Source organism: Bos grunniens, chromosome 25 (assembly GCF_055505025.1).
Source record: "Bos grunniens cultivar Pamir isolate PY7600 chromosome 25, Bosgru_T2T1.0, whole genome shotgun sequence".
NCBI classification, from domain to species: Eukaryota; Metazoa; Chordata; class Mammalia; order Artiodactyla; family Bovidae; genus Bos; species Bos grunniens.
In genome coordinates this window covers 7,972,745-7,994,907 of record NC_141189.1, presented here as the reverse complement: position 1 = coordinate 7,994,907, position 22,163 = coordinate 7,972,745, and the positions used below count along the sequence as shown (strand labels likewise).

Below are 22,163 nucleotides of genomic sequence, written 5' to 3'. Positions count from 1 at the left end.
TGGGATTCTCCAGGCAAGAGTACTGGAATTGGCAGCCATTCCCTTCTCCAGGGGATCTTCCCAATCCAGGGATCGAACCCAGGTTTCCTGCATTGCAGGCAGATTGTTTACTGTCTGAGCCACCGGGGAAGCCCGTGGTCCTTGGAAAACTGAAACAACTTTAAGGAAATCGCCAGCCGGAATGTGTAGGTTCAGTGTATTCTATGAAGGACTGGGTCTCACTGCAGAAGGAGGCGAGGCTAATGTAGTGAAGTATAACTTGCTGCTATGCTTGACATATAATGTAATAGCAGTGCAGTATGGTAAGAGAATTTAAAATAAATACGTGGCTTTTAAAAGGTTTCCAAAGGGTTCAATAGTTCTGTATTTGACACTGAATTTCAGTAAAAAGAGGGGATCTGGAGCAGGGCTCACCTGGAGGACTCAGGACATTCAGAGAGTCAATTATGCTCTGTGGTCCATCTTCCTTAAATAGATCAGAAAGTTTATGACAGAGATGACATGAATTGGCGGGGGCAGGGGGAGGAGAGTATTAAGAATAAAGAAAAATGTAAGGTAAGAGTTATACTGGTAAATGTTACCAGGCCAAATTCACCTATAGAAATAAAATATGTATTGGAAGAAAACCCCAAGCCTAAAAAAATGCAATAGAAAAATACCTCAAAAGAGGAAAAGATTAACTAGACTTTTTCAAAAGGCTAGGGTAAGGTTTTAAAGCCACACTAGCCAATACTATATGTAGCAAAATAACAGAGAAAGAAGTCATACTTAGAGGTGTAGCAAATAATAAAACACAACAAGCTTGAACTTGTCTTAAATCACATAGTAAGACAATCCATAAAATATGCAATATAAAAATGGAAAGAAACACAATATATAGAAGTATTTTCCTACTAGAAAATGAACCACACCAAATGACACAGAGGAAGGGTTCCAGTCACATGGAATCTGAAAGCCAGGTCAAAGCTAATTTAAATGGGAATCACAAGAGTGCGGGGTCTCAAACAGGACAGACATTTAAACCAAGAGCCTCCACTGCTCTCCACAGACAGATAAGAGAGATGCTCCTTTTAAAAAACAGGAATGAAAGAGGAGAATCAGGTATTCTGGTTATCAGAAAAGCACACAAATTTACTCAGTTCAGTTCAGTTCAGTTGCTCAGTCGTGTCTGACTCTCTGAGACCCCAAGAATCGCAGCATGCCAGGCTTCCCTGTCCATCACCAACTCCCGGAGTTCACTCAGACTCACGTCCATCGAGTCAGTGATGCCATCCAGCCATCTCATCCTCTGTCGTCCCCTTCTCCTCCTGCCCCCAATCCCTCCAGCATCAGAGTCTTTTCCAATGAGTCAACTCTTCGCTTGAGGTGGCCAAAGTACCGGAGTTTCAGCTTTAGCATCATTCCTTCCAAAGAATACCCAGGGCTGATCTCCTTCAGAATGGACTGGTTGGATCTCCTTTCACTACTTATAGGTAATATGGCTACATGCTTGTCCAAAAGGATTCATTGGAGCAAAACAGCAGAGAACCCATGACCCAAGAATTCAGCAAAGCCCCGTGTTTTTTGATAAAGACAAAAAATGACACTTCTATGTACCAGTAATAAATATCTAGAAAATGAAATAAATGATTTCATCTACAACAGGGATATAAATATTAAACATGTGGGAATTAAAATAACATGGCATAAATTCATCTATAGAAAATCAAATTACAAAATGCTAGTGACAAAGAAAGCTAATGATGACATTTCTTATGTGCAGTTGTGTTAAAGAGAAATAAATATAAGTTTAGCTTCCAAGTTGATTTATAAAACTCAGTAAAATGTCAAGATGCATATAGAAAACTTAGGTGACCCCAATAGCAGTAAACTTATTGTAGGTATCAAGACAGAAAATGAAACATTATTAAAACAGTTGGGTACTTATAAGAATGAAAAGTTGGATCAATAGAAAGAAATTTCAGACAGCAATCCAGAGACATATGTAATTATTTACATCTGATTTGTCCAGCGTTAAATACTGAAGGAAGGAATTATTGGGCAAGCTGAGAATCGGTATGAAGAATAATAAACAGACACATACCTTACCTCATAGGCTATAATACATTCCGACAAGTTAAAGATACAATAAATCATAAAAAATAATAAAGAAATGGATTGGGAAGGAAATAATAATTTTCAGTTATTGAAATCATGTTAAAAATGATTAATGACAAATTTGATGGGATCTAGCTCATATATTTATATTACTTCTGGACAATGAAATCACCAAAACTCAAGAGAAGATCAATTAATAGGTAGAAGTAATGATCAATGTGGGTGAGTAGTTAAGATCCAGAATATTAGCCACATTCATGATCATGGGTGATAAGGAAACATATGGGGAGTAAACCAGCCAATGGGCAAGTGCTGAGTTTTGTCCTAACAAATATCAAGTCAAGCATCTACGAGCATCCACATAGCATGGTGGAGAGGTGGTGGAACTGTTGCAGCCCATCCTTTATCTCCTGGATCGAGCACAGAAGGTCTGAGACAAGTAGCGTGAGCTCCCCAGGCCAAACACAGCTCCGAGTACACCCACCTCTGACACTGGGGCCGGGGGAGGGGAGAGAGCCCGCAGCACCTGGCGCTGCTGTACCAAAGGGGTTCTTCCCCCTGCAAAGGACACACTAAGGAACCTTGATACAGCACACCCTTTGTCCCAGTGGTCTCCTGATCTAGTAACGGGTCTAAGGACTACCGACATTTTGGGGACTTCCCTGGTGGTCCAGTGGTTAAGAATCCACCTTCCAAAAGACAGGATGTGGGTTCGACCCCTGGTTGGGGAACTAAGATCCCGCATGGCACAGGGCAACTAAGCCTGCACGCTGCAATGAAAGATCTTGTTTGCGGAAACTAAGACGCAAAGCAGCCAAAAGTAAATTAATTAGAAACCCCCCAAATTACTGACATTTAGAAGCAGTCATGGATCTAAACAGTATTCAAGGTATCTACGAGGACTGTGATGTGATGTGAAATTACTAGGATTTCTGCTTGCAAGAAAGCCACAGACCTGTTCTTGTTCTGAGTTGTTGATTTGCAATGGAAGGAAATGCTACACTGCAGTCAGATTTAGTGAAAATTAAGATGTTTACGTTCTGGATACAAATTCAAGACCCCCAAATTCTCTCCACGGAATAGGAGAGATCAGAACCCTCCTCACATGCTCGCAGAGGCTGCTGCAGATAAGTGTGGGTGCAGGAATGAGGCGTGGAGGGGCAGGCAATGTGCTCGTGGAAAAAGGCTGGTAACAGCGCACTGGGATGTGGGAACTCGTGATCAGGGGAAAGGCCCGCAATTCTACGGGGTGGGGGTGGGGTTTAGAGTCGGTGTGAAATGAGGCTATGAAGGCAGAGCTGTGTCACGAGGCATCCCGGACGCTATGGCATCAGTTTTCAGTGGAGGCAAGAAAGAGCCATGTGTTTTCACCTGTATGTGGAATGAATAAATATAACAAAACAGAAGCAGACTCCAGATACAGAGAATAAAATAGCGGCTGCCAGAGGGGAAGTAGGTGGGTGGACTGGTGAACTAGGTGAAGCAGGGACAGAGAGGTACAAACTACCAGCTATAAAATTAATGGGTCACAAGAATGTCATGTACAGCACTTTCAGTACAGTTAATGATATAGTCAATAGTATTGTAATAACTTTGTATGGTACATACAAACTATAAAAATATTCAATCACTATGTTGTACATCTGAAACTATCCTTCAACTAAAAAAATATATAGAATTTTAAAAAGCCATGGAAAGATTTTAAGGACGAGCCATACAAACAGAATCAGATTTATATTTTGGAAAGATACTCTTACAGATACTTGGAGGATTGGCAGCGGGGAGATTTGCTAGGGAGGGACTGAAGAAGGAAAGACAAGAGGTGAAAAGAGCCCCGTTACTGGAGTGACAGTGGAGACAAAGACAGGAGGAGTGCAGAAGGTCTCAAGGAGGGGGAGCTAATACGGTCAGACAGCAGGGTCAAGGAGGAACCTTCATCTCTGCAACGAGGGAGGACCAAATATGCTCCAGGGAGGGGAAAAATGGAAGGGAAGCTGCCTGCAGGCAAGAAGGAAGTCAGGAGGGATCATGAGTTTGCTTGAGTCTGAGAGGCCTATGTCTAGTAAGGAGATGGAGCTTTCTCTTTGGGTATTAAATCTTTTCTTATTGATTTCTAAGGGTTCTTTATATATACAGGCATACCTTGGAGATAGTGCTGGCTTGGTTCCAGACTACCTCCATAAAGCAAGTCCCCATAAAGTTAGTCATGTCAATTTTTAGGTTTCTCAGTGTATATAAAAGTTCTGTTTACACTAGACTGTAGTCTATTACGTGTGCAATAGCATTATGTCTTAAAAAAAAGTACATACCTTAATTAAAAAAAATTTAATACTAAAAAACACTAATCATCACCTCAGCCTTCAGTGAGTTGTAATACTTTTGCAATGGCAACCTCACCATGACAAATATAATAACAGTGAAAAAGTCTGAAATACTGTGAGAATCACCAGCTTGTGACACACAGACATGAAGGAAAAGCTAATACTTTTGGAAAATGGCACCAATGAGGTGTGCTTATATATATATGCGTGCACACACACACACACACCCAGACTCTCTTTCCCTGTCATACACAATGCAAATATTTTTGCCATTTGATCTACCAGTCATTCATCAATCACCAGCAAGCTGTGAAATTTTCTTTGTGAGTTCTACCTTTGGCATCATGCTTTGAAAGATTTTTTTCCCACCCTCACATTATATAAATATCCATCTAAAATTTCTCCTAGTGTTTTTATGACTTTGTTTTTCATATGTAAATATTTAAAACGTTGAGGCTTGACTCTGCACAGGGCTCTGCCTCATCTCTCATCCTCTGAGTGTTAGCCAGCTATTCTGGCACCACTGATCGAAGGCTCCATTCCTTCCCCAACTCATTTAAGCTCAAGTCATTTTTATAGACAACTTCTAAAAATTTCCCCCCTTTAATTTGGAAACTTTGAAAAATACTAGAAGGCTATCAGAAGAAAAGGCCAATCAACCATATGCCTACACACAGAATTACCTACTTCACATAACTGGTCCTTTCCCCCTTATCGACAACAAATCCTAAGTTTCTAAGTACCCGGGGGCTTTCCATGGAAAACGGAAGGATCTAATAATCTTTATGTTGCATAAATTCTATAGATTGGCGCTTTTTTTTTTTTTTTAGGGTAGAAAGACCACACAAATGCATCAAAATAAAAATAGGCAAATTTTAAAAGAAAGATAAATGAAAAGCTAAAAATATATGTTTTCCTATGAAATTTCAAGATTATGCTCTGTTTCTGCATCCAGGCTCTGTGGATAACATTCCAAACACCACATAATTTTAATATTTTCTCCCAACTTTACCTTTAGGGAAATCGGAGGGCATACGTGCAGTCACGTGGGGGTTAATCCTCACTGATGCTGAAGGTCCTGAGTCTCTGCTCTGTTCAGCAGAGCATGAAATCTCAAAGCTCAGGAGAGCAATGCGGCCAGGCTGCCAGAGCGATGCCATAAAGTTCTGCATTAAAAATTCATACTGCAGGCTCGCCTCAGAGCTCAGCTCTGGCTGAAAGGAGAGCTGGCGGGGGCGGAGGGGGGAATACGAGACACCCCACTGTCTTTCTGGCAATTGGAGACATTCCTCAACAAACAGCACCTCAGGAAGAGAATGAAAGGGCAAACAAGCCGTGAAGGAAATCAATGAGTTCAATTATCTGGCTCTCCCTCAGTTTCCTATAGGAAACTTCTCATTCTGAAGGCTGGTTCCCCAAAGTTTCTTTTAACGATATCCCAGAACAGGAGCCCCAGACGTCTGTGCTTAGGCCCAGATGCTTGGCACCTCTCTTAATTTGTTTTATATCAGCCCAGGGGCCCCCAAATTCTCCAGGCCACGTGGAAACAGGTCTCTGCTGAACTCTCGGAGTTGCCTCTGACGTGTGGCTGGAGGGAACCACACTGTTCTTGCTTTAGAAGGTGGGTTCCACACACATGTGGCGTGTGGATTTTGGAAGGCAGTTATTCTGTGGTTATTAACCTCCAGAGGTTAAAGGCACTAACGGCCCCTCAATCATCTGAACTCAGAACTTTTTGCCGCCAGTGTTAGCAGCACCCAAGGGGAACTAGTTAAGATTTTAAATTCAGAGTCTCTTAGGATGATGATACAACACGAAAACAGGGCACTTTACCCAACACCTGCAGCTGCAAATACAGGGGTCTTGTGATGCAGATGGACTGGCCTGATTTTCACAAGTCAAACATGGAAGATGCTGGGTTCCTTAGGGCTGGAAGAGACCGGTGGTGCGGGAAGTGAACCAACATTTTGCAAATGGGCCAGGCAGGGTGTCTGGTAGCCATTTGCTGATGGCGTGCGTGCAGATGCTGCGCCAGGCCTCCCTTTACTCAGGAGGAAACTAAGGCCAGAGTAAGGAAACTGAGAGCCCTGCCCAGGGTTTCTGTACTCACAGCACCAGGAATCAAACTCTGGAATGACCTTGAGACCTGGGCTCTTCCCCTGACCCTCATGCTGCCCCCCACGTCCTGGGGAGCCCTTTCCCTGAAGGCCACCCGACAGGCAGGCTGCACAGGGCCAGCTCGGGGAGGACGAGAGAGCCCAGCTTTGGGGAAGGAGTTGGGTGATCAAGTTCAAGGAGCTGAGAAACGGGCAGGCCCTTCAAGTCTGCCTGAGCTCTGGTCCAATCTTCCTGTTTTGCTACTGAGGACACTGCTGCTGCCCGGGTGACAGAGCTCAGACCGGGTGACAGAGCTGAGACCTGACCCAGGATCTCCCGACTCTGGGCCCAGCACCTTCCACTGTGCACCAATCAAGGGGAGGCTGGGACATCTGTAAGTGTCACCAGACAGTGGCCTGGTAACGGGGTCCTCAGAGAATTCTGGTCTGATGATGCCATAGGGAAGCCTCTGAAAGATGCCATAGCCACTGGCAGAACGTAAAGGCTCCAAAAGACAGAGCAAGTGTGAAGCTTCCTAGTTACAACCTGCACAGCAATGAGGGCAACGTGACAAATCAGGCCCCCAAACAAGAGGGAACTCAATGGGTGACAGTCTCCTGGGATGTCTACTGATGGGATGTCATGCAGCATGTATCACGTTTCTGAATAACAGGTAATGACAAGAAAGACATATTTACATGCCAAGTAAAAAACAACCACCACCTAGAAATGAAAACCTTGTACCAGTCTGATACCATTCATGAACAGTAAAAGAAAAAAAATAGAGTACCATATAGAAAAAAGATTGGAATAAAATATGCCAAAATGTTAAAACAGTTATCTGGGGACTTCCCTGGTGGTCCAGTGGTTAAGAATCCGCCTGCCAATGCAGGGGATGTGGGTTGGATCCCTGGATGGGGAACTAAGATCCCACAGGCCTCAGAGGAACGAAGCCTAAGTGCCATAATTAGAGAGCCCTTGAGTTGCAACAAAGACCCAGTACAGCCAGAAATGAACCAAAGAAACAAAAAACCATAACAACAAAACCCAGTTATCCATGTGTTGTGGGATAATGAGTGATGACCTATTTTTAAAAATCTACTAGAATTTTCTAAATTTTATACAATAAACATGTGTGAGTTTCATGAATTTTAAGAATCATAAATGTTATATAAAAGGAATTAGCCTTCATTGATTTGGGGCAATTCCAGGGAAGGATGGTTTCTCACTTTCTCGACTTCCTGCCTCTCCCTTTAAAGGGCCCTTGCCTGGTCAGGGCCCTTCTTCCCTCCATATTGGAAGCTAAGGAGATAAGCAGTGTCATGATGACCTGCATGGCTGTGGGTCCTCTCTGCAGCCAGGGACTCCTGGGTAGGGGGTGGGGTGGAGGTCAGAAATAAGCGGCTTTGGGAGGAGTTTCATTCAGGGCAGAAGGCTGTGTGAATGGTCCAGACCGGCTTCCACTATGCTATCATATCTCTGTGACGTACTTCAGAGGTTCAGGTGGCTCCTGCTTTCTTCTCAAATGCCAACAGCTTCTGTAGTTTGCTTTTCCTTCCAGAAAGCACATGGCCTTGCTGGTCAGGCTGTCAGCACTGCCGGGACTAGTCCCTTGGCCTCCATAATCCACTGGTCTAAACAGTGAGGGCGCCCACAGAGTGATTCATTCAACAAAAGCCCTCAGTGTCAGTGATGCCAACGGGCATGTGGGGTGCAGGGACTGAGGTGGGCCCCTCCTCAGGCAGATCAGGCGGTGTTGGCCACCTCTGTGTGGTCCACAGGGACACACCCGTCCTCTTCCTCGAGCTCTGCAGGCAGGAAGGCGCCCATTATGATGCCCAATTTGTGGCTCATCAAATGTGCTTTGATCTTCTACAAACGGATGTCTTCTCTAACAGCCCCTTACCTGTTTCCTTTAGCCTCCAACTGTGATTTCGCCAAGACTGTCCTTTACAGTGAATCAGGAAAACTTCAAGGATCTCTGAAAAATCCCCAGTTTTTTATAAAAGCACGCCGAACTCAGGTGATAGCTTATGCATCCTTTTCTCTACAATACCGCTGGAAGAATGCTGGATGAGTATCATTACTACCTCTATACTCATAAGCATGTTTACACACACACATACCGGACAGCTCTACGTACATGTGTGTGGCACGTGTTTTTATGTACAGAGTGTGTGATCCGTGTCTGTGTGCATATCACACCCGTAACTCCCCTTGCCCTCTTTACTCTGTAGTTCTAGCACCTGACACATTGCCTGCGTTTCAACACAGTGTTTTAAGATTAGCTGAAGGGAGGTAAAGAGCGCCAGTTCTCATTGATGCCATGTAATTTTTAGACCTGCCTAGAGTCCACGGAATAGGTGAAGAATGTTTAGCACTGAGAGGACTTTCTATCTGGATTTGAGAATAGGAAGCCAGGCCCTTCTTTCTGCACAGTTCTCGGACTGGAAAAAACTTCAGATCAGGGTTGTACTGCTTGTACAAGAAGAGAAGGCAAAACAGATACAGTCAGTGCAAAAGCCAAGGAAAGTCCTTTGGTACTCATGCAGGCATGGAGCTTTAGGTATGAAGCAAAATGCTTAGAGAGGAAAAATCACAGGAATTCTGCAAAATGCACACACCCTTTTGCAGATAAGGTATAGGGGGAAAAAAAAAGCATCATTTGTTCCTGGCACGTCTGATTTCTCTCTAAGGTTTAAAGGACAGGGGTTTCTTTATTCAAGTCTATCTCTTTGAAACCATCAAAGTAGCTGCTTCTCCATTTTTAGGGAAATTAATCTAACCAGGATAATTACAGCAACTCGTACTGGAAACTGATGACTCATCAAAAAGCCAGGAAATAGAAAATGTTACATTCTTCTTAAAGGTACAGCAGGGAGACTCTGTTTCCGGACACTGAGGTGGTCTTTTCAAATTCAGTTGGGGGAAGCAAAGTCTGTCTAATGGGAGTATGCTGGCTACTCGGCTCTACCTGGCTCAGTTTCCTGAGCCTTGCATGTGGAACTGTAAAAAAATAAATAAATAAAAGGGAAATCAGTCTGTGAGGGTAAATACATCAGGGCTCATGGAGAGGGAGAGAAGATGGAAAACCCTTCAAGAAGACCCATCACCTGGTGAGCAGCAGGTCAGTAACACTGCTCTCTGAAGGCAGCACAGAAAGAGACTTTCCAGGTCATGGTGGGAAAGTGCAAAGGACACTGGATTTTGAGTCCAAAGGTCTGGATTTGGGGCCTGATTCCATGTTCCTAGGGCAGTTTCCCTGTCTATAAAATGAGTGCAACAGGTACATCCTCCATGACTGCTGGAGCATGCAAGAAGGCATCATGACTTAGTCCAGAGTGATCTGGACGTGTGGACGCGCTCGACCCCTTGCCTTTGACTGCACACTGGCTACATTTATCAACTGCAGAATCATGTCTTCAACCCTGGGCATCCTCATGTTTTCAAACATTTCAGGTCCCCCTGTGCCCACTGCTGGGACACAGGAATCCCCTCCCTCCATAATGTGGGTGCGGAGTACAGGCTCCCATAAGCAATTTCAATAAAGCCCTAAGTCAAGCTCACCTGGGCAAGTTTTCTGCTTTCTCAGAGCATATTGCACTTTGTGATTATACACTGGTTGTATACACACGATAAAGAGAAAACACTCTAAAATGATCCCAAGTGAAGTTCTTCATAGGCGTCTCTTTCGTAATGAACTGCTTAAGCATGTGTGCATGCAATGTGGTTCTTTCTAAAAAGCATATAGGCAAGAAATACAACATGAGTAACCTTAAGAAATATGAATTTTACTGGCAGGAAAGGTTGGGAGGTGCAAATTCTCCTCAGACTAACATTAGCTATAGAAAAAAAAAAAAAAAAGGCAGTATTTCAGTGCGATTCAATATTTCCTTTCATCGGAGGCTCAGAGCCTCCACCCACAAGTCAGGAGGAATTTAACAAGCTGACTGTGTGTGTTAACAACTGAAGTTCCTTCTGCAACCAGGACTCTGGGGGACACAGCAAAGAGGTGGCCGTGGACTTTAGTGAAAATGGGACTTCCTGCAGATTTGCCCAGAATGTTGGTATCTCGGCTGGAGGGTAACATTCCTCCCGCCATGGGCAGTGGTCACCTAAGCCCAACCACAAGTGAACAGCTGCACAGGACAGGCGTGGAGTCGGGGCGGGGGGGAGCTGTCCAGACCTTTCTCCTGGGGCCCGAGAAGCTGTCTCCCTTCCTCCAAGGCCATCCCAGGGAGCCATTGAAATCTTACCCAACCTGCTCAACATTGCTAGAATCTCCATGTTAATGTCAGCTGGGGTGCTAAGTCTCTATTTGCTAAGAGAAGGCAGAAGATCTGTACATAGCCTGACCAGCTGAGGAGGAGGTACTTTTTCCATTTAAAAAAAAAAACAAGCAGAGAAATAATTCATTTATTTAACCCAGAAACGGTTATAATCTGAAACCCTGCAATCCTCTTACACAACAACTGTTTTGGCAAGCCCCCTGATGTTCCAACAAATATTAAACTGTGCTTGCCATTTGTCTAAGGAATCTTGCATTAATAAACATGAAGAAGAACACTTTTACCTCCCACTCTCAATGACAGGACAAAACAAAGACCAGCTGTATTCATCAATGAAGCCTTGTTCTGCACATAAAGGCTAATTACATTTCGCTTCAAGCCTACACATGGAAAACTTTCCTGCTGCTGTCCCCGCCGCAGCCAGCGGGCCGGCCCAGCTGACGCAGGCTGACGGCTGCACCCAGTCAGCAGGGGCTCCTGACAGCCTCGCTGCCTCCGACCTGTGGGCTTCGGTCCCCAGTGGGGGCAGCGAAGGATGGTCATCCCAGTGACATCGTCCCAGGGAGGGAGAGGCAACATGTACTCTTCAAACCTTCTGGGGACATGATGCCATTCAGGCCAGACTTTCCCAAGACCCATAATTTCAGAAACACACACATACACCAAGCTCAGGGCAAGCTTGTCGGGAACAGCTTCTATTTGCTGACAACAGAAGAGCTGACAGCTGTCACTGTGCTGGGGGCTGTGGGCATAACTCCTCATTACCCTCCACTGCCACCCAGAGTTCTGACTGCTATTCTGCCCATTTTACAGGTGAGGAAAGAGAGGCCAGAAATCAAGCAGCTTATCCAAGAACACATGGGGTAGGGACAGCGGACCCGCCACCCCTCCCCGCCATGACCCACTCAAAGCCCATGTTCCATGATGCCTTTCCCACCCACTTCCTGTTCTGCATTTTCTGTCAACACTTAAAAAACAAATTGTTTTGGCCTTGCTGCTCAGCATATAGGATCTCAGTTCCCTGACCAGGTTGATCAAACCTGTGCCCCCTCAAGTGGAAGGGTGGAGTCTTAATCACTGGACTGCCAGGGAAGTTTTTTAAGAAACCCTTTTAAGAATCTCTCCTTTGAGAAGGGAGAAAAATACATTGTTTTAAAATGTTTTAAGACCACTTGTGAGAAGCTTGGGCCCTGGTGGGCTTCTACTGGTAAGTGTTAGACTAGATGGAAAGTTGTCTAGTCGAACACAGGACAAGTAAGTCAGGCTGGAAGCAGACGGTAGAATGACAGACCTTTCCCAGAAAATGAAAAGGGAGGGAACTGAGAGGTGGAGCGCGGCGGGGGGCGGCTCCGTGTGGGAGCTTTAAGACTGAAGCGATTGTTTCTGAAGTTAAAAGAAAGTAGCAATTATTATCTCAGGCCATTCTCTACATTTTTTATGGATTACTTCCTCTGGGAATCATCTACAGTAAGGGTTGGGCCCTCAGCTGCCCTGTGTTAGACGTTTGCTTCTATTAATATTTAGAATTGCTGACCCCCATCTGGGGCTTCCCTGTTGGTTAACCGGTAAAGAACCTGCCTGCAACGTGGGAGACTTGGGTTTGATTCCCGTGGAGAAGGGAATGGCTACCCACTCTAGTGTTCTTCCCTGGAGAATTCCATGGACAGAGGCTACAGTCCATGGGGTCACAAAAAGTTGCACAGGGCTGATCCCTTCTGAGTCTCTGTCCAGCCCTGGCGTCCACCATGCCCACCTGCCTGGCAGATCAGCCTGTCAGAGCTCCAGGCTTGTCCCCCAGGTGACTGGCCTTGATGCCTTGTGTTTTCACAGATGGAGCTCCTTTGCCTCCAGCAACCCCTGACTCCAGCGCATCTTTGTGCCTCAAATCACAGGTCACCACCTGCAGGAAGGCCTCCTTGACAGCCTCTCCTTTGGCTCCAGCTGGGTGGGGCCTGTGCTAGAGACCCACTATCCTCCTCACCAGCTCCCTCTCCTGCTGGTCCTCCCCTGGCAGTGGGGAGTCCTGGCCAGGGCCCAGAGGAGGGTAAGGTCAGGGGTTGCTGGTACTGCCCTGGAGCCCTGTCCCCTCCCAATACAGGCAGAGTGAGGCCCGGCCAGTGCTTGCTCAGGATACCGGCATCCAGCTGGTCCTCCCTGTCCCTGTGGTGCCATGTTAAACTCCCTCCTGACTGTCCTAGCTGGAGGGGGCTGTCTGTCTTCTGTCGACACCCCGATGCTGCAGATAGTATGCTAATGTCCCCCCGACAGCAGGGATTGTGCTGGATCGCAATGGCTGTTCTCCCTGAGCCTCTCTGAAGGTCTCCATGAATGTCAGTGGAGCTGACGGTGGATCTGGGTTGTGCCCATCTGGCTTACTCTCTCTGTGCCCAGGTACATGTCGCACCTCTTGCCTCCCCACTCATCCGAGGAGATGAGGGTTTCCTGCTACAATCACAGGTGAGGACGCACCCCAAGGGCACCTATGGCCCCGTCAGCAGGTGGTAACTACAGCTGCAGTTTGGAGGCAAAGCATTTTACATGACAGAATAACAGACTCCATGTTTTTTGATTCTATCCTCCATTTACTCTAGTTCAATGAAAAAGCGGAAGTAATGTGTGGATTTTCACTTATGTGTATTTTTTTGGGGGGGAAAAAAAAGCTTTCTGGCCTTAAGATACACTGATATGGTGGGACGTAGTCTAGAGATGATTCTCCCTGAGCCTCCATCAACTACTGCCATTTATCAGAGGTCAGCGGGCTCTGATAAGTTCAAGGGAGAGGTCTGGGGTCAGGAGGACCAGCCTCTGGTGCTCTCCTGGGTGGCCTTGCTGATTCAGGTGACCTGAGATTTAACAATCTTACCGTCAAATGATGCAGCTGGCTACTAAGGAATGGACTCAGGCTGGGTTTCCTGCATCAATGAACAGTAACTTAAGGCAACACTGTGGGCTGAAAATCATCCTGTCATCTCAGGAGGCACCTCTGACCCTTCCCAGAGAGCAGACCACCTGGGAGACTGGAATCATCCTTGAGCATCGCACCCTGGCTCCAAGCACAGCAAGGAAAGGCTAGGGATGGGGAGAAGATGCCCCTTCCTCCCTCCTCCTGTCCCCAGGCCATCCCGGTCACCACCTTCCTTATATTCTACTTATGACCCAACTAGCCGGTTGCCACTAGCTAAACAGATTTCACAATCACGACTCACAGTTTGGAAACCATGGGCTTAGATGGGCTTACTGGTTGGCTGTACAACAGCTGCTGCTGCTTTTTTTTTTTTAAAGCCTACAGTACCCAGTATTCTCAGGAGGCCTCCCATCCAAGTACTAACCAGGCCCAGACCCTGCTTAGTTTCTGAGATTAGACAAGATAGGGTGCATTCAGCGTGGTATGGCTGGAGACAAAAAAGCTTTTTAAGTGCATAATAAACCAAACTTTGATGACTGTAGATACACAAGATGTATCTGTGCCTTTTAGAAAGAGGTGTGGTTTAACAAACATAAATTAAAAAGCTAAGGAAACAACCCAACATATCAGCCCCCAAAGTCCCTATGAATTTTGTCAGCGAGATGATGTGGATAAGAGTGAATGAATCAAGGAATAAGCATAGCATCTTCAGATTAAACCTTTAGAAAAGAAATGCTATAAACTAAGGTTAGAACTATGTATCAGGTTAAAGTATTATAATTTAAAAAAAACAAATTTACTGTGAAAAACAACCTGTGTAGTAGAATAAAGTCTAAGCAGAAATAGTAGAAAAACAAAGATGGCTGGTAGAAAAGGAAACCCAGACACAAACACCTAGGACAGCCAAGGGGACAGCAGTTGGTGTGGTGCCTCGGAGGATATGTTTGCAGGGGTGAGGAGCTCTCAGGCTGTGGGCTCAGTGGGGAGGGCATGCCTGTGGCTCATTGACAGTGATGCCCGGGATCAGAAGGGTTAATACCAGAACTGCCAGTTTTCAAAGTGTAATTTTAAGGGTCACGGGACCTTAGAACCAGTCCTTTCTGTAACATCTGAAGTCACATTTCAGCACACTAGGAGAAGAGGGGACAGTGATCTGGAGGGTTCCACCAGGATTTAGACGTGCCAACACGTTGGCCAGAACCACCAAGACTGACTGGGACATTTTAGTCTCTGTGAGGAAGTTCTCTGCTCATGATCGAAATTGGTTCTGACCACCTGGCCCAGCTGCTGAACAATCCAGGGCAAAGGTCAATCCCCACCCCCCGCCCATGTGCCCTGAGAGCAGTTGGCCCAGCAGCAACCTCTGAGGTGGGACTGAGGGTGCTGAGTACCAGAGCCCCACCTGGAGCTGGAGCAGGGGAGGAGGGTGGCGCTATTCAGAGCCACCCCCCCAAAACCCACCAGTGCCCACTGAGGCCTGGTGTGAGCACAGCAGGAGCTGAGTCTTACTGGAGACACAGCTGTTGGGGATGGAGTGGGGTGGGGTAGGGAGTGGTGGATGGGTGTCTGGGGGAGATGGGAGGAGCCTCCCGGGACAGGAAAAAGTAGTTTAGACACTAGCCTGGCGTTTTCAGGGAACAATCTGTTCTTTTTCTTTCTTGATTTATGTCAGTGTTATTTCTTGCTTGCTGGCTGGCAACAGGGCACCTGCGGTGGATCACTGATTCCCTCCCGACAAGACCTTTATCTGATATACCTGCCCAAAGATGCACACACCCCTACTTTGTGTAAGTGTCTGCACACGGACGCCTAGCACCATAAGGTGGGGTTTGAACAGACAGATCAGTGTGGGAGTGGAGGCTTTGGGCACGGGTAGAAGGTGATGCTACTGCCACACACCAAGCTCCACAAAACGTCCCAAGTATCACACCTTCTCTGTGCTGATGCTTTCCCAAAATTTCTTAGAAAAAGGCACAGTGGTGACCGGGCTTCACAATAATTAAGAAAAAAAGTGTCAGTTGGAAGGGCTGTTCTGAGAGCACCAGACACAGCTTATTGTCACATCTTAGGTTTTAAACTTATGCAAAGAATCATGGGAATGACACTCTGTTCTTTACAGCAGCTCAGACGCCAAGTATCTTCTAAACCCTGTACCACTTTGCAAAGTCAATCAACAGGAGGGTGAAGCAGGGAGACCTTTCCTGGATTAGCAGTACTGGGAGCTACCCGACCAAATGCATGCGGACAGAGGGGGATGGGCAAAGACTTACTTGGCAGTAATTTCTTCATCATATTTGGTTTTCAGGTCAAATAATTCTGTTCGAGTTTTTTCCAGGGCTGAAAGGCAGAGGACATAAAATCATGATATAAGATACTAATTATTCCTATTAAATCAGAAAGAAAAAAAAATCATATTCTCATTTCAAAGGAGGCAAAGATTACAAAAGTATCACAGAATGGAAAAGAAAAATCCCCTTCCACTGCTGCTTCACCTCATCCCATGAGCCTCTAATTAGGTAAATTTCCTGCTTTTAAATGAATTTCACTATTTAAAAAATATTTCCATATATAATTGCATATATGTTTAAGTGTATATACATATATATTTTATTTTTACCCACTCCCATAAATTAAAAATATATACACATATGTATATTTTTACCCTCCCCCTTTCCCCCCCCGACCCCAAATACCGACAGTAAAGAATCTGCCTGCAATGCAGGAGACCAGAGTTTGATCCCTGGGTCAGGAAGATCCCCTGGAGAAGGGAATGGCAATTCACTCCAGTATTCTTTCCTAGAGAATTTCATGGACAGAGGAGCCTGGTGGGAAACAGTCCATGGGGTTGCAAAGAGTAGGACATGACTGAGTGAATAACACACACGCACCCATAAATAGGATGATACAAACATCTTCTGAGATTTACACTTTGCCCTGAGCAGAAGCATAGAAATCTCTCTATGCTGGGGCATGACAATGACAGTAACAATTTAGCTCCTGCACAGGGCTTGCCACATGCCCGGGGCAACAGGATACCTTGAAGGGAAGGTGCTGGGTGAGTAGCTGGGACGTTCCAACTTCAGATAAATACCACCCAGCTGGCCTCCCAAGAGGCAATTACATTCCCATCAATACTGAGTGTGATTCTTTTCTTATACTCTCACCAACACTGGATATTATCAATTAAAAACATTTTTTTTTGACAATCTGACAGGCAAAACAATCTCTCACTGATTTAATTAGCATTTCCCTGCCTATTCAAAATTAACATTTTTTTCATATATGTATTAGCTGTGTGTTTCTTCTGTAAACTGCTTGTTTCCATCCTTAGCTCCTTGTTCTCCTGGACTGTTCATCTATTATTATTGATTTTCGGGTGATCTTTATATTTTGGGGATCTTACATATCGGAATTTGTTGTGATTATTTTCTCCCACTCTTGTCATTTTTTTTTAAACCTGGATTATGATGTCTTCTGTTATTTTTCCACATTTAAATTAAATATATAGTCCTGTTTCTCTTTCGGAACAAAAAGAAAAAAAGGCAAAAAGAAGTTTAAAGAAAAACCTGAGCATAGATTTTTGGGTACTTCTGCAGTTTTAAAGGTCTGCTGTTACTGTTCTCCTTAACTTCACAGGGTAGAAATAATGGTTTTTTTCCTCCATTATTGTTCCAAACGACAAGTCAGCCCTCGACAGTTTGGTGATTTAGACGTGTTTGTTGGAAAAAGAGCAAGAAGAAAGGATGGTTCCTGGCAGTGATGTACATGGAGTTTGCAGCCTCCCACCTTGCCTCGCAGGACTCAGAGTGGGTGACTCACGAAGTCGAGGTGGGAAGGGGGTGGTGTGGGGGAGGGAGGCGAGTGGTGTCTGAGGCACACTGGGGTGTGGGCTGGCTCCCTCCCTCCTCTAGGCTCACCACAGTGGCAGGCGACAGGTGTCAGGGGGACTTGCAGGGACTGGGATGTGGAGTAAACCTGTCCTGGGTCAGTCTGGCCGGCAGTGGCCTGATGGGCAGGCAGAATAGCACACCTGTTTGCAGAGTCTGGACTTTATGTTCGGCTTCTTCTAGCTTTGAGGTGGTGGACATCTGGGTCTCCTGCAGCTTTCTGAAAAGGAAGAGGAGGAAGCCAGATTGGTCATCTTGTTGAGCTGCTCAAATGTCTTGTGGGTTCTGGAACTACGGCCATGAGCTGCATTTAAACGGCTGGCGGCAGGCGTGCGGCTGGGTACCACTAGTAACGCCACGAGCCCTGATGCCCTGACTTTTAACCCCCTGACTCTTACCCGCACGTCACCCCCCAGGGGAAGTGTACTTCCTGTAGGACCTGATGCAAGGCAATTGATGTAGAAGGTTATCCTAAATGCAGCTTATTCTTGAAATGCCAGTTATTTTTAAAAAAGAAATAAAAGAAAAATCATCATCACGCACTCATTGTTTCCTGAAGTTAGCCCGACAAGAATGATGCATTTACATTTTGCTGACACAAGGAAGGAATTTGCTGGAATAAAGGATGTACTGAAGAGATGTGACAGCTGCTCCGTTTCTGTTAGAATGGAATGCGAATGCAGCGCTAATACCTAATGGGGACATTCTGAATGTCTGCAGCCACATTCCATGTATTTATATTTCCCAGGGTCTCCAGATGAATTCCCTGGTCAATACATAGCATTCCTTCCTCCTCATCGGCAGAAAAACCTCTAAAAATAAGTCTATTATTTTTACATCGTTTGAATGTAACACATGCTCTCATGAAGAAGAAACCTGGGAATACGGAAAAGTAGAAATGGCACAGTTAAAAAAAGACACCCAAATTTCCATCATCTGTGGAAAAGCACAGCTTGCATTTGCACCTATTTCAATTATAAAACTAATAAATGCTCTGTGTTGGGGAAAAAAACCCCACAAATATTATAAGAGATGGAAGGTAAACTGTCCTTTCTCTATCTTGGCTCTATTTGCACTCCTCAGATAGAGTTCTTTTGTAGCTCTTTAGAATTTTTCTTTATTTATAGAAATACAATGTAATATGTAATGTACTGTAGCATAATATAAACTCAGATGTGATATATTACAATGTATATAAACAGAAAACCCTTTCTTTTCACACAAAAGGGGTCAGGGCACACGTGTTCCTCTGTAGCTAGCTTTTTCACTTATCTCAGTACTGTAGAAATAGTCTACCCTAGCATACATAGCTCTTTCCCATTCTTATTAAATAACTGACTCCACTCAGCTTCTCTGGGCATTTAGATGACTTATCAAATTTCTTTCTACTAAACAATTCTACAGTGATCATCATAGGTATTGTTGCATAATTCTGACAGTGAATTTGTTGAATAAAATTCAAACAGAGGAACTAATAAAGGGTATATGCAATTGTTTTTGTTGTTTTGATAGATATTCAGAAACTTTCCAACAAAAAGAACCTCACCAATTTAAACTCTTGCCAACAGCATTCGAGTGTTCTGCTGTGCCAACACTGGATAAAATTAAACTTAGTTTTATTGTGGAATACAGCTGAAAATTTCTCTTCGTATGAACTGTCTGTTCCTCTCCTCTGCCCATTTTTTGTAGTGCTGACTTTTTCTTATTAACTTGTAAGAGCTCTTTGTATGTAAGGAAAATTAGCCCTTTCTTTTATGTGGTGCAAATATTTCTTCCCAGTTTTTTGATGGTATAAAAATGTTATTCATCTTTATTTGTTTTTAAAAGTTTGTATGAAATTTTAGGCAGTCATATTTATATAAATTTTCTTTTATGCTTAGAAAGATTTCTCCATTCCAAAATCATTCAAAACAAAGTAAATGCCCATGTTTTCTTCCCATATAGATATGATTTAATTACTGACATTTAAACCCTAATCCATTTCAATTTTTTGGTAAAGAATGAGATAAAGATCTAGCTTTATCGTCCACCTCCAGTGGTCAACTATTTGTATCTTTCAATATAATCAATCTTTTAACCTAATTTGAAAAATCAACTTAATAATATTAAATTTCTATAGGAATTTATTGTAACACTTCTATAAAGCATGACTTTGCTCTGTGCAGATGTAACCACATTGTCTATAATTCTGTACTATGCGTTTTTCACTTCATATTATGCTGGGTACATTTCTGGGGTTACTGCAAATTCAACAAAACTCTCTCTTATGTATCCATTTCTTATTGGCAGGGCATTTCAATGACTTACACGTCCCCTGTCCGCCAGTTTTCAGTAACAGGGTGAGAAATCTCTTTGGGCATAAAGTACTTTCCAAGGAGACATATTTAGCAGCAGTTCCACTTCTGCTGGGTCAAAAGCCGACTCGTCCTTCTGAGCCCTGACTTTGTGGGGCTCTCCCAGCGGTATGGGTGCAGCGTTCCTTGCAGAGCTGGGCTTGACCTGAATGATTGGCTTTGGTGCTTCAGCAAGGACCTTAGGAGGCCAGGGTGCAGCGGTGGTTTGGGCTCCGGCCCCACCTCTGGGTGCCTGGGTGGGAGAGTGGGGGCAGGTCCCTAACCTGAGGCCTGGTCTCTCCACCTGAAAAATGAGACTGTCGGCTTTGCAGCTCTGTGCTGGATACTAGGTGAGACGATGCCCCGAGAGGACCTGGCAGTGAGTGCAGCAGGCATTCTTCCTCTTTTCTAAATGAAGCCAGCTTCATGGTACCCCAGAGAGGGCTTGGTGATGCCTGAGAGCTCCACTGGCCCGCCTCATGGAAGTCTAAGCAGCTGCTTCCCAGTCCACGGGAAACAGCCACAGGACGCCATCATGGGCCTGCCTCTCACTTGTAACCAGACATGTAGTGCCTCTCATTAATGGTCTCATGATTCTCCACGGCAGGCTGAAATTTTTACACTTTGGCTTCACCAGAGTTCTGAGAGCCTGACTTGTGCAATTTGAATTGGTGACTTCAACAGTCCTTATGGTTTTCACAGGAAATCTAACTTTCATTAAGTCGTCACACTAGCTGAAAATCCAATTCATTATTTGTGGCAAAGTTCTGGGTGAAGCAAGCCAGTGGAAACCTAACACTCACAACCCCTAGATGGTGCATGAACATATTTTACTGATACCAGTGCCAACAAACCAAGATATTGTGTGTGTGTGAGAGAGAGAGACAGAGACAGAGGGAGATGTTAAATACTAATATTCCACTGACGAAGGTAGCAGGAGCCTGGGGTCGCCCAGGGCTTCCTAGAGAGGACAGGCAGCAGGAGACAGTCCTGCCCCTCTCATCTCACTCGGGTACAACCCCCATGTGTCAACCACACAAGCTTTGTGCTCAAGCTCCGCCTCACGCAGCCCCAACAGACACACCCTTGGACCACCAGACACCATTCCCCAATGGGGAGAGACTGGTACACTTCACTCAAGCCCATTTTACAAATTACAGAACAAGGGACACCTATAGTTTTCAAACAAAATTGTGCCTTAGAGCAGGGATCCCCAAGCTCCAGATTTAATGCCTGATGATCTGAGGTAGAGCCGGTTTAATAATAAGAGAAATAAAGTGCACACAGGAAGTGGAATGTGCTTGAATCATCTTGAAACCATCCGATCCCCACCTCCCTAATTCTGTGGAAAACCAATCTTCCACGAAACCAGTCTCTGGTGCCAAAAAGTTTGGAGGCTACTGCCTTAGAGCCCCTAGGATTCTGGTTTCCAACTTGGGCTTATTTCACAGGATTGCTTTAACAACAACAACAAAAACAAAACTTGTGATATAAACAAGTAAAACCTTACATCGGCACATGGGTGCCTGCAGACCCCAAAACGTGCTCACCTCTCCTTTTCTGCAAAATCATTTTGTAACTTTTGTTCCTTTTCGAGAGCTATGGTCTCAGCCTGGTTCTTCAGAGTCTGTTCATATTCTCGGATTTTCTCTTTAAGTGCTTTTATCGTAACCTCTGCAGAAGGAGGGGAAAAAAAAACTCCAGTAAGAGAAGCATGGTTCCACACAGCTATATATACTAGGCTTTCGTAACCTAGGAGGATCGGTGTGTTTTAAACTTTAGCTCTTCAACCCTGACACAAAATCAATGGTTACGAGTCTCTTCAGAGACCTTTTACTCCCTAAATGTTAAATTGACTTTAAACATTTAGGTTGAGGAGGATCAATGGATTTTGCTGGGAAGAAGAACTATGTCTCTCTAATACAACTTAAGAAAAAGAAGGGGGGGAAATCAATGCTAAAATATAATATCATCGTATTGATGAATCTGAAATTAGCCTTCTACTGAGGGAAGATTAACAACGTTTTAGTGTAGGTTTAAGTACTTTCTTACAAAGAAAACAGTTCATAATTGTGTGCACATTTTGGAAGAAGCCTACAGACCTCCCTCCCTGGCTGTGGGCTGCAGCCCCGCTGTTTCACGAGTCATGAGACACATGGTGCACTGTGGGTCTGGGGCACGTCTCCCCGGCTGGAAGGGACCAGTTCCGGAGCCTGGGTGCTGACAGCACCCTC

At 44.8% G+C, this 22,163-nt stretch overlaps 1 protein-coding gene across 19 annotated transcripts in view; it reads right to left on the bottom strand.

Annotated features, from left to right (window-relative positions):
* CUX1 (cut like homeobox 1) overlaps window positions 1–22,163 on the bottom strand; it is a 349,136-nt gene that overhangs the window by 115,762 nt on the left and 211,211 nt on the right. For all 19 annotated transcript variants that reach the window (XM_086374363.1, XM_086374364.1, XM_086374351.1 and 16 more), the window contains exons 6-8: window positions 21,480–21,603; window positions 17,740–17,816; window positions 15,980–16,046 (exon numbers count right to left, since the gene is read on the bottom strand). In XM_086374363.1, the coding sequence (XP_086230489.1) occupies window positions 15,980–16,046; window positions 17,740–17,816; window positions 21,480–21,603 (268 nt within the window). The remainder of the gene's footprint in view (window positions 1–15,979; window positions 16,047–17,739; window positions 17,817–21,479; window positions 21,604–22,163) is intronic.